This window comes from Pinus tabuliformis, chromosome J (assembly GCF_031772625.1).
Source record: "Pinus tabuliformis cultivar Carrire ecotype Pingquan chromosome J, CPIR1, whole genome shotgun sequence".
Lineage (NCBI taxonomy): Eukaryota > Viridiplantae > Streptophyta > Pinopsida > Pinales > Pinaceae > Pinus > Pinus tabuliformis.
In genome coordinates this window covers 204,414,138-204,429,050 of record NC_142295.1, presented here as the reverse complement: position 1 = coordinate 204,429,050, position 14,913 = coordinate 204,414,138, and the positions used below count along the sequence as shown (strand labels likewise).

At 39.2% G+C, this 14,913-nt stretch overlaps 2 protein-coding genes across 3 annotated transcripts in view; both read left to right on the top strand.

Moving 5' to 3' along the window:
* The window catches only part of LOC149226389 (putative choline kinase 2), a 225,284-nt gene that overhangs the window by 80,764 nt on the left and 129,607 nt on the right, over positions 1-14,913 (top strand). For both annotated transcript variants that reach the window (XM_089375278.1, XM_089375279.1), the window contains exons 4-5: positions 6,918-7,035; positions 7,432-7,479. In XM_089375278.1, coding sequence (XP_089231404.1) covers positions 6,918-7,035; positions 7,432-7,479 — 166 coding nt within the window. The remainder of the gene's footprint in view (positions 1-6,917; positions 7,036-7,431; positions 7,480-14,913) is intronic.
* LOC149226390 (uncharacterized) lies at positions 9,862-12,445 on the top strand. The gene is made up of 3 exons (XM_089376841.1): positions 9,862-9,928; positions 11,619-11,760; positions 11,889-12,445. The coding sequence occupies exons 1-3, from the start codon at positions 9,862-9,864 to the stop codon at positions 12,325-12,327; spliced, it is 648 nt and encodes a 215-aa protein (XP_089232967.1). The 3' UTR covers positions 12,328-12,445.

The following is a 14,913-nucleotide window of genomic DNA, read 5'->3' as shown; positions in this document are numbered from 1 at the left end:
AAATCGAAGTTAATGATGAAGTTCATGTAAAGATGACTTATGATGAAAGTGAGAAAAAGGATTACAAGCCTACAAAGGGACTTCAACTTGGTATTCCCCATGCGAAGGCATCATAGAAAGGTTGTGAAAATAAGATAATGAACAAGCAAGGGTTCTCTTGTGACAGTGAAAGTGGTCTGAAAAAGTTAAATTTTTACAAGGAGGGGTTTTGAAATTATTGCCGAAGTTATGGTCCTGTGACGAGATACATATGGTTACCCACTAAGTGCGAGGCTCTTGTTGAAATGGAACGCAAGGGTGCAGATAATTTCATTCAAAGCAATCAAAACCAAAACATTTTGCAGCCTGAAAGGATCATGACAATGTTAGTTACAGAGGCACAAATCCTGAGTAAGGAGTTGGAGAGTTTACTGTTTCACCTATTGAGTACTGATAGCTCCCAGCAATCTGACCAGTTCAAGCCCAAAGGAAGAGTTCTGAAAGTTCATGTCTCGGACATGAAGCTACGTGTTACAACACGTTCAATTCAACGAATGTTTGAGACTTTGGGTAAAGTTGAGGTGATCGTCGTAATAGGACCGAAGCCCATCAATAAGAATCATGGAGTACTTCAATTTTTGGTTCAATATAGCAAGAGCGAGGAGGCGTTTCAAGCATTCAACAAACTCGATGGGAGATATATGCAGGAGCTGGGTTGTCGACTAGACATAGACTTGACAGACTTAAATGACCTTCATGTCTGTTGCAATCTCGTTAAGCCGCATACGGTCAAACAACAACCACAACAGGAGGAGATTATTAACGAAGGTGATGCAGATACAGGCAACACAATTTTAATTATAAAAAGCCTTCACTACATCAATCTCAATGACAGGACCATCGTGACACCGAAAATGGTGTACAATATTTTTTCGTTGACAATAATTGTGCATGGAAAGTCTACGATGAAGTTAACGGTAATTATTTTGGCAATTATAACAGTCAACCCTCGATGCTGCACCCGTGCCCTCTCTGCTTCAACCCTCGATGCTACACCTGTGCTCTATATTTGCAATTATAATAGCAGTCAACCCTTGATGCTGAACCCATGCCCTCTCCACTTCAACCTTCGACGCTGCACTTGTGCCTTCTCCGCTATGCCCCTGACCACACACTTCCGCAGATCACAGTCTCGACAGCTGACAACCGACGAGAAACTCCACAAGCACACACTGTTTAAAAGGTTGTGTGGTGTCTCCAGTCACATCAGGCACCAAAAGACGGCTGGTCAACCCGGCTATCAAACCTGTCCAACCACCTCTTCGACTCGGCGTGACGGTCAACATAGTCGTTCAAAATGACATTTAGTTAATTTAATTTAATTAAATTTATATATATATATATATAATACATAATTATATAACATAGCGAGCATTGATCCTCCCTAAGGTCGAGTTATTTCGCATACTATCCTTCTCAACAAATCTATAATCTATTAGCTACGTTATTCTGTTTCAAATCGAACATCTTCTGTCTATCCCAACTACTGCAATTCCTTTACTAGTTTGGTTTCAATTTCGATACAGTTTTCAATTCAATCACCTAGTAGGACATAGACAACAATTGCAAAAATGGCAGGAGGAACGGTGCAATTAGCTGGATCTCCTGCCATTCCTCTGCGACGGTTGCAACAAATTCTTCTGCACGTAGCACCAATCCTACAGCAGTCACAGGTGCCCCAATGGGAATATCTGCGACTGCGTGGTTCACATCTGCCCCACCTGTTCTTATTATGTATTGCAAGGTCTCAATTGAGATGTTTCCCTCACTCTCCGAAGGCACGCTGAGTCGGGAAACTTTAATCCGAAGAATAAGGTTAAGAATCCATAGTCTTGCCCTATTAAGTACGTTTGCGAATTCACATATGTGCAAGTCTTGCGCTCTAAAGACGTGCTTGAAGCATCGCTTTCCTATGGATCACTAATGTCCCGAAGGCAGCAGTGGCTAGAGAACGACCGATAATTCCAATATTAAACCCAATGCAAAGGATAATTTCAACGTCAAACCCAGTGCCACAAATTTTAATCGTGATTGTTCTCGATTTGAGGGGGGTCCACATCGATTCTGGTGGTGACGTAGGACTAAATATATGAGGTGTAGATTAATTTTAGCGATTTGTATGAGATTTTTGTGTTCGTAGAGTTTCATATTCAAATTCCAAATCCTTAAAAAAAATTAGAGTTTCAAAAATAAAATAAAATTAGAGTTATTATTTAAAATAAATAAAAATCCAAGGGAATATTATTGATGGGGTACATGACGAGAGGATGACCAGATTATCTAGATTATATACATCGAGGCGATAGACACTAAGTGAAGAAAATCCACAGCGTTAAAGCTTTGAGGACAAAGCTTCTGAAGGGAAGGGCTATGTTATGAATATAATTCATAACAAGTAATTAAATAAAATAAATATAAATATTAAATAATTAAATATTAATTAGGTTAAATAGTCATTAAGTTAAGTGAAAAGGCATGTCTAAAAGACATGCCCATTCACGAAAGGACACTTGCTTAGGTATATAAATGCGGGTCCTCATTGTAAACAATCATCACTTGTACAATTTTGTATATTAATAAATTATTATTTTAAATACCTCGTGTATTGAGTCTTCAAGCTATCAGTTTTCTTGTTTCAGCCATAGTTTTTATGCTTCAAGCAAAGGATCAAAAGGCTATTAAGAGTTAAGAAGGGATAAGCAACTTTATGGTTTTTAATGGTTTTATTTGCATAAAACGACAATAAAAGTCTAGACGACAACCCTACTTTTGGGGTAAAGAAATGCAATTAAGGATAGATTTTGTCATTTTGATTTATTAGATGCATTTCTATCAATAGGTCAATGACATACAAATTTACAATTACCATAAAATGCAACAACCCTAACCTTACTTACCAAGAAATTAGAAAAATAAGTAAAAGTTTAAAATGATCACCACTACTAGGCTAGTGCCTTTACTCAATTAGGAAATGGAGTCAATTAGGGCAAGGTCAATGATAAAAGGCCTTGGATGAAGAGGGTGAAACATCAAAATTCTTCTCTTAGTAACCCTAATGACTCCTTTATGTGGGAGATTTAAGATCAAAGGATGCATGCACCATACTTCTTTGATGAATTCTTGAAAGATAAATTTTGCATAACCATAGAGAATTATGGTTTCAAGAAAGATATTGCACTTTTTAGTATGGAACAATAGAGACCCTAATTTCATAAAAATAACATGCAAAATGGAAGAAAATGACAATAAACTTACACAAGTCCACCAAGAATCACTTCGTCAATCCCAAAAAGTTCTCCCCATACAAAAATCTCCCACCCAAGACAATTCACTCCATTAATATCCATTGCATCCAAGAGAAAAGAAAAATAGAACTAGTGTGCACTCCTTTTTGAGAGAAGAAGTGAGTGAAAATGTGACTATAATAAAGTGCAACTGACTTCCCTTTATTTATATGAGGGCAACCAAGTCACTTTTCACAAATTTACAAAAAAAACCCTAAAGGTTTACTTGGTTCATTCAACTAGGCCTAAAAGTCACAAGTCGACCTTAATATATTTTTACTAAATGATAAAACATAAAAATACATCATAAATCTTTGCCACGTGTGGGCATAAATGCTGTTCAACATGACATCATCCTCCTAAAATAGACATCTCCGTCAAGCAAGTGAGAAAATGGGTCCAAGAGTGCTCCTCACTTCAAGGTACACCATCAAAGTTCATAGGTACATCTCCAAGTAGCATCTCCTCCTCCATGACGTCATTATGAAGGAGCCTTACATCACCCTTTTAGGGCGTGTATGGATGATGTGGGAACCTCTGGAGCAAGTGTTGGCATCTAGGCATGGTGTGTTAGTGCTCCCAAACCATCTCAGTGGTCTCCATCATCATCTATTCTATGGAACATGGCAACAACCATCAAACGGGGTCAAGGCCATCTTGGGGGCATCCTAGATCCATCTAGGTATATCATCAATCAAGCCAACGCCTTGGCTTCTTGGTTCAATGTTTCAAAATGTAGAGGTTGAGAAAACGGCATACAACCATGTGGAGGCTTCTTAAAGCCCAATTTTCATCTTAGGAGGGCAATGTTGTGGCTTCAATGTTACATGTGCTCTCAAAACTAGGCTAGACATTCTTTGAATTATGCTAGAGAGATGTCAAGCCATTCCTCAAGGGATCTCAAGATCAAGTAAGATCAACATCATTAGAGACAAAATCCATTCAAGTATCATAGTGGACCATGCAATGTCAGGGACACAAACATAGTTCACAGGAACCTTGCCTTTAAATGTCTTTCTAGCTTAGGATTTCTAAGAAAGTTACCACACTTGTGTTAGGGATGGTTATGTTGTTAGCCATGTTAGGTGCTTCTTGCCCCCAAGGGGAAGGACATTTCATAGGTAAACCCATCAATCCATAGATGCATGTGATAAAGGTGACATAATGGGAAAGTGTTCCAGGAAGATGGCCATAGCCATGGTACTAGCTGAAGGTGGTCCAAAAAGTGCTATATTGAGAAGAGGGAGCAATTGTGGAGGTGTGGGTTACCCCTTTTCTCAGACTGCTTTTTTGACGCTTCCGTTGCGCCTTTTACTTTAATGATTTATCTTTCTTTCTTACATAGTTTAGGAGACCCAACTTGCTTTATGCTTTTCTAATACCCCCTAAAGATGCAACAATTTATTGCTCGTTGGGATTGGGACAATCATGAGTTCTTTTATTTAGATAGGGCAATGAAATGCGGAGGAAATGGGTGATGGCTAATGAGGGGGGTGGAACTCATGCTAGGCTTTGGCCCATTTGCTAATTTTACCCCATCCATCTTTTGCATTTTTCATTTTTTTTATTTGTCGTCATATGCTTTTATCTTTCGTTTACCTCTTAGGGAAAATTTCCTAACACTGAATCATAGATGAGGATATAGGGTGCTAGTCCCAATGGCAAAGAATGGATGTGGATAATAAGGAAAACATGGAAGGTGGCAAGCATGGATTACCTTGGGCACGCTATATCAATTAGTGCCCCTCCTAGAGGAAGGACCTCAGGGGAGGTCACACAAGACAAAGGGCAAAGGATAACCTCCCAGGTTAAGCATGGGAGCAAGTGTACAGTCAAGAGCAGTCAATCATCCAGCTTGACCTATGATCCATACTAGTATTCCTCAAAACATTAAATGAAAGCACATGATTATAGAAATTGTTAGTGTACCTTCCCATAGATGATCCACCTTCCTTCAAGAAGCATTGGTTGGAGCATAGGTGGAGAGCTCTAATGTAAAACTATTTGTGGATCATCATGGGGCTGTTGGCTGCCTGGCTGTCCAATGGGGAGAAAATTTTTCTCCTATGGGTTACCCACTTTTTGTGGGTAACAAGACCATAATGTCATAGTAGGAAGGTCAATTTGTGGAGTTGTGCATGTAATTTTGCGCTTACTACAATCTACTATCATCCAAATGGGCTTCAACTTCTAGTCATTCATTGATGATGCATTACTGTGACATCACAGGTTATAGTGGGAGGATGTGTCCTTTTGCTACCACTGATATGTCATAATACTTTTGTTCAATGCCAATTGTTAATTATCTATGCTTTGATGCCTTGGATCCCTGTTCTTAGGTCAAACAGGGGGAACAGTCAACAACTTGAGGGAGTTAATGGTTATAAGGAAGCATGTGGTCTTACACTTCAAACACTTATAACTAGCCTTGCTATGGTGAAGATAAATGGTTCCTTTTTGGCCTAAAGTATTTGGAATGCCTGGGTGGCAATTGTCTATTTCTTACTTGGAGAAACTGGTTGCTAAGATTGGGTTGTCTTTTAATGATCATTATATCTGGTGGATTCCATTCTAAAATAGATTGGCAAGACCTTGACAGAGATTCGCTGGTTTCTGGCCCACATGTTTTACAGGAAAGGCATTGCCTCAGCCAATCATCTCTTTGACAACTAATCTAGGGATTGGCGGCCATCCCTGATAACACTGTTCTTGACAAAGTGAGGAGATTAATTCTTGATGATCTATCCCTTAAAGTGGGGCTTCAACACTCTCGGGTCTGGTGGTGAGATTGGAAGTGGAACAAATCTAAAGCCTTCACTAAATACTATTTGATTGATGGCTATGAATGGCCGCGCACAAGGTTGGCCTTCAATATGTGCTTTAACGAGCTATGGAGGCTCAAGTCTAATGAAAAAAATCTTGGTTGTGGATGCTGTGAAGCCTGTGGAAACCTACATTGCAAGTCATGAAAGAAATGTTTGTATGGTATTTAATCATGGGGAGTCTGCCTGTAGATAGGAGGCTCACTTTCCTGGGTATTCAAAATCCATAATGTCCCTAGTGTATGGATGCTGAATTGCTGAAACACATCTTCTGGTTTTGTGCCTTTGCCAACTCTGCTTGGGTTTGGGCTAAGTCTCTATGTAGTCAACTCTTCTTTGCAATTATCTCCTGGAAATCTACTTTCTTAGGAGACAGACTCCCTTGGGCTGTAGAGTTTCGGTCTTTTTGGCATCTCATTTGTGTTTAACTACATTTTTTCATGTGGATGAAACAAAATTAAAGGTTCCCATTGAAAAGGGAAAAACATTACGAGAGCTGATATAGCAAGCATTCTGTAACTTACGTCAATTTGGGTCATGTTATTCTCTTTTATGATTATGCTTTCTAACATTTTGGCACCTTATTCTAGATCACTCTTAACTTTTAAGGTTGATTTTGCTGTTTCTGAAGCTCTTTTAAGTGGTTTTTTTCTTGTTCTTTATCTTTTCTCTTAAATATGTTAGAGATTCTAGAAAACACCTCGAGGAAGGACCAATTTTTTATGAGGGAACATGTCACATTGTAACTGAACTGGATTGATTGATTCTGCAGGATTATGAATATGCAAGTTACAATCCCGTGGCATTTGACATTGCAAATCATTTTTGTGAAATGATGGCAGACTATCATACAGAAACACCACATTTATTAGACCAGAAGAAATATCCAGGTTTGCTATTGATTCTCATTTTTCAATTCCTTATCTTACCACTGAACATTAGCATTCCAGTGAGCATTATCTGCACTTGTATTTACTAGTCAGTATTTCTTTAATGAATATGGTATTTGCAATGTTCCTTTATATAGAAGAAGATGACTGGGATACTTGGTAAACCCAAACTTAACCCAACCATGCAACTTCATATCAAAATATTCCACGACATCTGCTTGAGTGGTGAACATAATTGGTCACAGTCAATAACAACCTAACACATAATTATCTTTAAAGCTTTTGACTAGATCTTGCGCATTTGCTTTGGATATTCTTGTGTGAAATATTTCTTTTAAAAGCAGCATGTAGAAAATTTTCAAAGTTTGATTTACCTTTATGTTTTTGTGGTTGCAGATTTTGCAGAACGTCAGAGATTTGTCAAATGCTACCTTGAAGTGTCAGGTTAAGTACTGAAGACTATCCTGATTTGATATTGTTATAATGTCTTAACGTGTATGCAGGTTAAAAATGACATTTTGGTTCTAGGTTGCACAGAGTGCTTTCTGTTCAAAGTATTTAAACTGACATTTACTTGCCTGGCAATTAATTAAAGGACTTATTAGAGTTTGTGGTATGTCATACAGCCAGTCTATTATTTTCTTGATGTAGCTATCTAAACTCCAGTAGTCCTGCTTGGGCGTGTGCAGTGTGAATTTCGAATGCTTCAAATAGAAATATTTGTAAGGGAGACAATTAGAAACAAGTGAGTGTAAAATTACCATGAAAATATAATCTATTTGATTGTGCCATATTGGCTAGTTTGTGTTTTAGGTACACCCTTTAATCGCAACATTGAATTGTTGAGATGAGTCATTCATTTAACGCTTGACTTTTTTGACAATAGAATGTAGATGTAAGGACTGGATATACAAAATTGCAGGATAATATATTAGGAACACCTTTTTTGGTGAAAAATGCGTCTTTTATTAATAGAAATATATTTTCCAAAGACAAAATAGAAGCGGAAGGGTATATACATTGGTGAATCAAATCCTCTTCCTCAGTGCTACAAGGACAGAGACATAATCAGAATCTTTAGCACCTGTGATCAGCAGAGATCCTTTAGCTAACAATTGGATATATAGTATATATCTCTTCCTGTAAAACATGACAAAGAGATTGAAATGAACTTTACTCATTGGCAAAAACTTCCTGTAAACCATGACAAAGAGATTGAAATGAACTGAACTCATTGGCAAAAACTTCTGTAAAACATGACAAAGAGATTGAAATAAACTGAACTCATTGGCAAAAACATACTTGCATATTAGTCTCCAAATTGGCAAATAGTGAACAATGCAGTGACTCTAAGGTAATGCTGGATTCCTGAGAAGAAGAATGGACTAGATAGCAGGAATCTCTGAAAAGTGCTGCTTGCCAGTGGATGTTCCCCTGAAACAAAGCTGAATGCTCATCTGAGATTTACTGCTCAGTGCCAACAGTCCTTGGCAAACTTGCACTTGTAAAAATGTGTTTGACAGTCTTAGGGTAACGACAGACTGAGCTAAGCCCATCTGTGAGCCCACTTCTAGGCAAACAAACTTTAATAGGCAGCCCATGATAAATAACCAACTATGAAAAGACCCTTAACTTGTAGCAGAGGTGGAAAGCCACACACAGTGTAATTTACAAATTCACTTGTCCTCTGGATTGGAAGAAGTCCAGTGACCGTTTAGAACAGGGGACAAGATATGTTTCTAATGTAAAAAGTATTAAAGCTTTTTGGAATCATGATGCTGAAGTGGCTTCCCAAAACTTCCACCCCCAATCTCACCACAAGAAACCATGCATATCAGTATTCAGTGTGAACAGCTCCTTGGAAGGAATCAATGGCATAATATTTTTGGATACAAGAGGGATTTCTGGTGAGTCAACAGTCTCCCGTCCTTTTAGGCCCTGGCTTTGAAGTTCCAAAGATCCTTCCAAAAAAATACCCTTCTTGCTTAACCTCTGAGCTTTAAATCACAATCAGTAAAGACAATATCGCCGAAATATCACTGATATTCAGAAATATCGCGATATTTTCGGGGAGACGAGATATCGCCGAGGAAATATCGCAATATTTTGTCTCCTCGAAACTATCGTGATATTTCAGGAAAATATTGCGCTACGACCCAAAATATTGCCGGGCATGAAAAAAATTCGCTGCCGCGGATAGGAAAGGCCAAAATCGTTTTTTTCTTCTTCATTTTGTTTTCTGATTGCTGGAGAAGGAAGGGGAGAGCATTGTGCTTGCTGTCAAGGAGGATTCGAGGGTTGAATAACCATTATCGCCACCAACAACGAATATTTTGTGGATCAAAGATTGAAGAACAGTGAGACAACCTTCATTTCTTCCATTAATAGGTATGTTCTAATAAACCCCTATGTTAATGAATTTTTTGATAGATTTAGGGTTATTCTTGCTTGCCTATTTGCCTACAAACATTTTGCTTGTTTTTTTTTCCATTTGCTATGATTTTCATGCCCATGAACAAATGCAAGGGTTTTCTCCATATTTGGACAACAAACTCCATTTTTTTTAAACTTTCAAATGCACCCTCTTATTGTCATTTATGATTTTTCATTGAATTCACATTGCAAATAATGTAGCAAAAAATTTATTTTGTAAAATGAGGTGGTTATTACTTACGAATTCCATTTTTTTTTTTGGTGCCGTAGGTTTCAGTTAGCTCACTACAAAATTCAAATATGCCAAAAGCCTTTGTCCCATTTTGAGAGTATGGGGAGCCTGATGGTGGGACAAATCGGGCATATCTATGATGCAAATTGTGTGGGACTAGGATGACAGGAGGGGTTATGCAATTGAAGTACCATCTGGTTGGACTCGCTGGACATGATGTTGGGATTTGTACAGTTTCTGGTCCGGAGCTTATACAAATGGTTTTTCAAGCAATTGATGAAAAAGACAGAAAGAAGGAAGAGGCAGAAAGAAACAAGGTTGAACGTGCAGGTCGATCTTTTGGGAAATCTTCTTCTGATTTTGATGCTGAGGGTAGTGGGAGGGGCTCCACAGCATCACCTGCTACTGCTAGTGCGAGGTCATCATTTTTTGTTCCACGAATAGGACATGGAGCACAACCTGGCATAAAATCAATTGTTAAAAAGGGGTGAAGCAAGAAGCAGATAGAGTCAGGGGGAGGTGTCTTTTCTGGAGCGACTTACCTCTCAGCATCACCAAAACCAATCCATTTTGGCAGTCAATGTGTGATGATATTGCTGTTGTGGGCCCAGGGTACAAAAGTGCTACATATGAGGAGTTGCGGGGACCAATTCTTCAAGCGGAAAAGAAGGACATCAACTCTAGATTGGCGGAGTTGACAAAAACATAGGAAGTTTCTGGATGCACAGTGATATCTGATGGTTGGACAGATAGGAAGGTAAGGACCCTTCTAAATTTCTTGGTACATTGTCCTAAAGGTACTATGTTTATTAAATCAGTGGATGCATCAACACATATCAAAGATGCAACAACGATATGTGAATTGTTAGATGGGTTCATTCGGGAGATTGGTGTGCAAAATGTGGTGCAAATCATAACAGACAATGCAACTAATTATGTGTCTGCCAGCAAGATGCTTATGGAGAGGCATCGCACATTGTTTTGGATTCGTGTGTAGCACATTGTATCGATTTGTTGCTTGAGGATATGGGGAAACTCTCCTTCATCAAGGAGGTGGTTGATATGGCTAGGAGCGTCCCCAATTTGATTTATAACCATGCTTTTGTTCTTAGCCTCATGAGGAGGTTCACTAGAAACAAGGAGTTGCGGCGTCCTGCAATCACATGTTTTGCCACAAACATTATTACTTTTCAGTCTTTGCTTCGATGTCAGTTCGAGTTGAAGCAAATGTTTGTTTCTGATGAGTGGCGTAATTTTAGATACAACAGGAGACAGGACGGAAGAGCCATTGCAAAAATGGTGTACTCTGACACGTTTTGGCAGGGAGTAGAAGAAGCATGCTTAGTTAGTGAACCTATAGTAAAGGTTTGAGATTGGTAGATGGGGAGAAGCTTGCAATGGTTTATTTGTGTGAGGCCATGGATAGGACCAAGGAGGTCATTTGTTCTTATTATGCAGACAAGGGTTCGGCTAGCCTTGATAGGCATATGATGTTATGGGATGTGATTGATAGTTGGTGGACAGGGAGGCTTCATCGACCCATTCATGTAGCAACACTCTCCCCATCCCCACATTTTCATACAAATGCGGCTTTGATTTTGATGGCGAGGTGATGGAAGGGCTCCATTCCTGTATTCATAGGATGGTACCTGATCCTGAGCTTCGTAGCAAACTCAATCGCGAGATACAGTTTTATCGGGATTGTGTTGGCCTATTTGGCTTTGATGATGCTATTAGGGAAAGGATCCTCTTCATGCCACGTAAGTGACAAGTCATCACATGTTATAAATTATAATTTTCAATTTAGAATTTCCTTACTTATAGTTCTATATTTTTAAAATTCAATTATGTAACTTTTATTTGAAAGTTTAATTATGTTTTAAGTTTTTGAATTTTTTATTTCTTTATTTTGTTGTAGATATTCAGTGGCAAAGCTATGGTGCAAGGGCACCAAATTTGCAGAAATTGGCCATAAGAATTTTGAGTCAAACATATAGCTCTTCAGGGTGTGAGCGCAATTGGAGTGTATTTGAGAAAATACACACAAAAAAGCACAACAGGTATAATTTTGAGCTCCAGCCTTCAGTTGAGCAATTACACTTACTGTAATTTAAAATTTTTAATTTATGACCTTCAAGTGTCAAGAGTCAAGAGTCAGGACTCATTAGTTTTTTTGACACTCTTACAGGTTGGAGTTCGAACACCTTAATGATTTAGTGTATGTGCATTGCAATATCCGACTTCGAGTGAAGCAAATAGAAGCACCAATGGATCCAGATGTCATTTCCTTAGACAATATTGATGTATTGTCTCAGTGGAGGGTGGAGTCTGAGGAGCCCATCTTGGAGGAGTCACCTTCATGGTTAGAGCTAGATGATCCATTAGAACAGGGGCAGCGAGAGGAGGAGGACTTGGAGGAGGAGCAACATGAGGAGGAGGAGGAGGAGGACACTGTGGGAGCATCAGCATCAACACCATCTGCTATAAATATAGGAGAGCACAACTCCATACCTAACACTCATTATTTGACATTAGGTGTAGAGGCAGGGCCAGGGCCTTCTACTACTAGGGGCAGACCTGGCAAACAACCCATCATGTTTTCCTGTAAAAGGGGGAGAGGGCAGTGATTTCAGATAGATAGCTGCTAGTTTTATTTGTTTTGCTACATATAACTCATGATGATGAGATACTTTTATATATGTGATGTTATTTTGTATTGGTTCTCCACATTTGAGTCCTTGATTGGACAATTATCAGGGATCAACAGGATTTGGTATCGCTTTTGATGTATCATTTCTATTTGACATCATATATATCAGTGCTTTCTTCATATTTATGTGCCAATGTGTTTATTTCATGTTGTTATTGCTTTATATGTTTAAAAATCTGAAAAAATTGAATATATTATGCATTTTTTATGCTTGCCAATATTTTCGCTGATATTGCCGATAATATGTTTTCTGGAGCCTTGTTGATATTTTGCTGATACCGATATTATCAACATTGATCACAATAACTTAATGATGCAATGATCTTGATGATTCTAAATCCAAATTGAGCACCAAGTCAAATCCCATCTTGCATGGCGGCCTGAGAAGTTCCAATTGATTAGAGGAGCAATGTAGGAATTTACAGGGTAAGTTCCTCAGAAAGAATACCAAAAGGACACCACTCACAACCAGATCACAGATCAATACACCAATATTTTTGACGTGGTTAAAACCGTCAAAGAGGGAAACAGTCCGCGGCCTGCCCCAACGTGGGTACTACAGGCAATTTATTAATCAAAGAATGAAAATTTACATAAGCTTCTCTCATGCACGGATTACCCGAACAATGACCCTCCATGCGCTTTAAATAGAACTCATGGACAAATCGGGTGTCAAGCCTCGGATCAAGTGTCGGTAATACCGAGGTGAGAGTGAACCGTCGGATCACTACGTATCGTGACCGTCGGATTGTAAGTTACAAAATGTACAACGGTAAAGAAAGACACTTTACCTAACTCTATACCTAACTCTATACTAGACCAAGTTGAACTTAACTATATCCTATGTGTCGGAATATCCTAACATCCCCCCTTAAGAACAACTTGGGATAGGATTGAAGGATTTACAACTATGACACAATAGGAGAAGGAAGGAGGCACTAGAGCCTATCCCCCCTTAGTGACAACTTCCTGAACTCCAAGCATATATCGAAGTTTAGTGAACTTCGCCTCTGTGAGAGCCTTTGTGAAGATGTCTGCAACCTGATCATCTGTTGAACAATATTGCACTTCAAGAACATGGTCATGAATGAGCTTTCTGATGAAGTGCATGTGTAGTTCAATGTGTTTGCTGCGCTGATGCTGGACTGGATCTTTGCATAGCTGAATGGCACTTTGATTATCACACCAAAGTGTGGTTGGATGCTGCTGCTCAAAGCCAAACTCTGATAGGATCTGACGAAGCCACAAGGCTTCCTTACTAGCTTCCACGGCACCACGATACTCTGCTTCTGCTGACGAAAGAGAAATGGCAGCCTGTTTCTTACAAGCCCATGTAATAGGTCCTGAACCAAGAGTGAAGACATAACCGGCAGTAGACTTCCGATCATCAGGGTCACCAGCCCAAACAGAATCAGTGAAACCAACTAATAGAGGAGCTGCTTTGGCACTGTAATGAATCCCAAATTGTACTGTACCTCGAACATAACGAAGTATTCTTTTGGCTGCTTTCCAATGACTTTCACGGGGGTTTTGCATAAAACGAGCAACAAGGCCAACTGCAAAGGAAAGATCAGGACGAGTGTGGGTTAAATACAAGAGTTTTCCTACAAGTTGACGGTATAAGGTAGCATCAACTTCAGGAGAAGTACAAGAGACTGAAAGTTTGACTCCAGACTGAAAGGGAGAAGGGGCTGGCTTACAGTCTTCCATGTGAAAATGACGAAGAATATCACAAGCATACTTGGACTGGGAAAGGGAAATACCCTCCTTGGATTGCAAGACTTGAAGACCGAGAAAATAGTGTAAGTGTCCTAAGTCTGTCATTTCAAATTTCCTTTTGAGGCTAGACTTCACATGTTTTATAAGGTTGGGATCACTACCAGTAAGGATAAGATCATCAACATAAAGAACAAGGATGATAAGAGAGTTGCCCACTTTCTTGGTGTAGACAGTATTGTCAGAATGACACCTAGAAAAGCCAGATTCTAAAAGAAAGCTATCCATTTTGGCATACCAAGCCCGAGGAGCTTGCTTGAGACCATAAAGGGATTTCTTAAGTCGACAGACAAGGCTGGAGTCTGTTTGTATGAAGCCAATGGGTTGTTCCATATAGATTTCTTCCTGCAAGTCCCCATGCAAGAAGGCAGATTTAACATCCATCTGATGGACTTCCCATTTTAAAGAGGCAGCAAGGGAAAGAACAAGGCGGATAGAGTTCATTTTGGCAACAGGGGAGAAGGTTTCAGTGTAGTCAATGCCTTCAACCTGTGAAAAACCCTTAGCAACAAGACGAGCTTTATGTTTATCAACTTTCCCATCTGGTCCATACTTGGTTCTGTAAACCCATTTACATCTAACAAGTTTGCGTCCCTTTGGTAGAGGAACAAGATCCCATGTATCATTTGTCATCAATGAATGATATTCTTCATTCATAGCTGCTTCCCAATGTGGATGGCCTGAAGCTTCTGCAAAAGTGTCAGGATCATGATTTACTGGAGCTTGA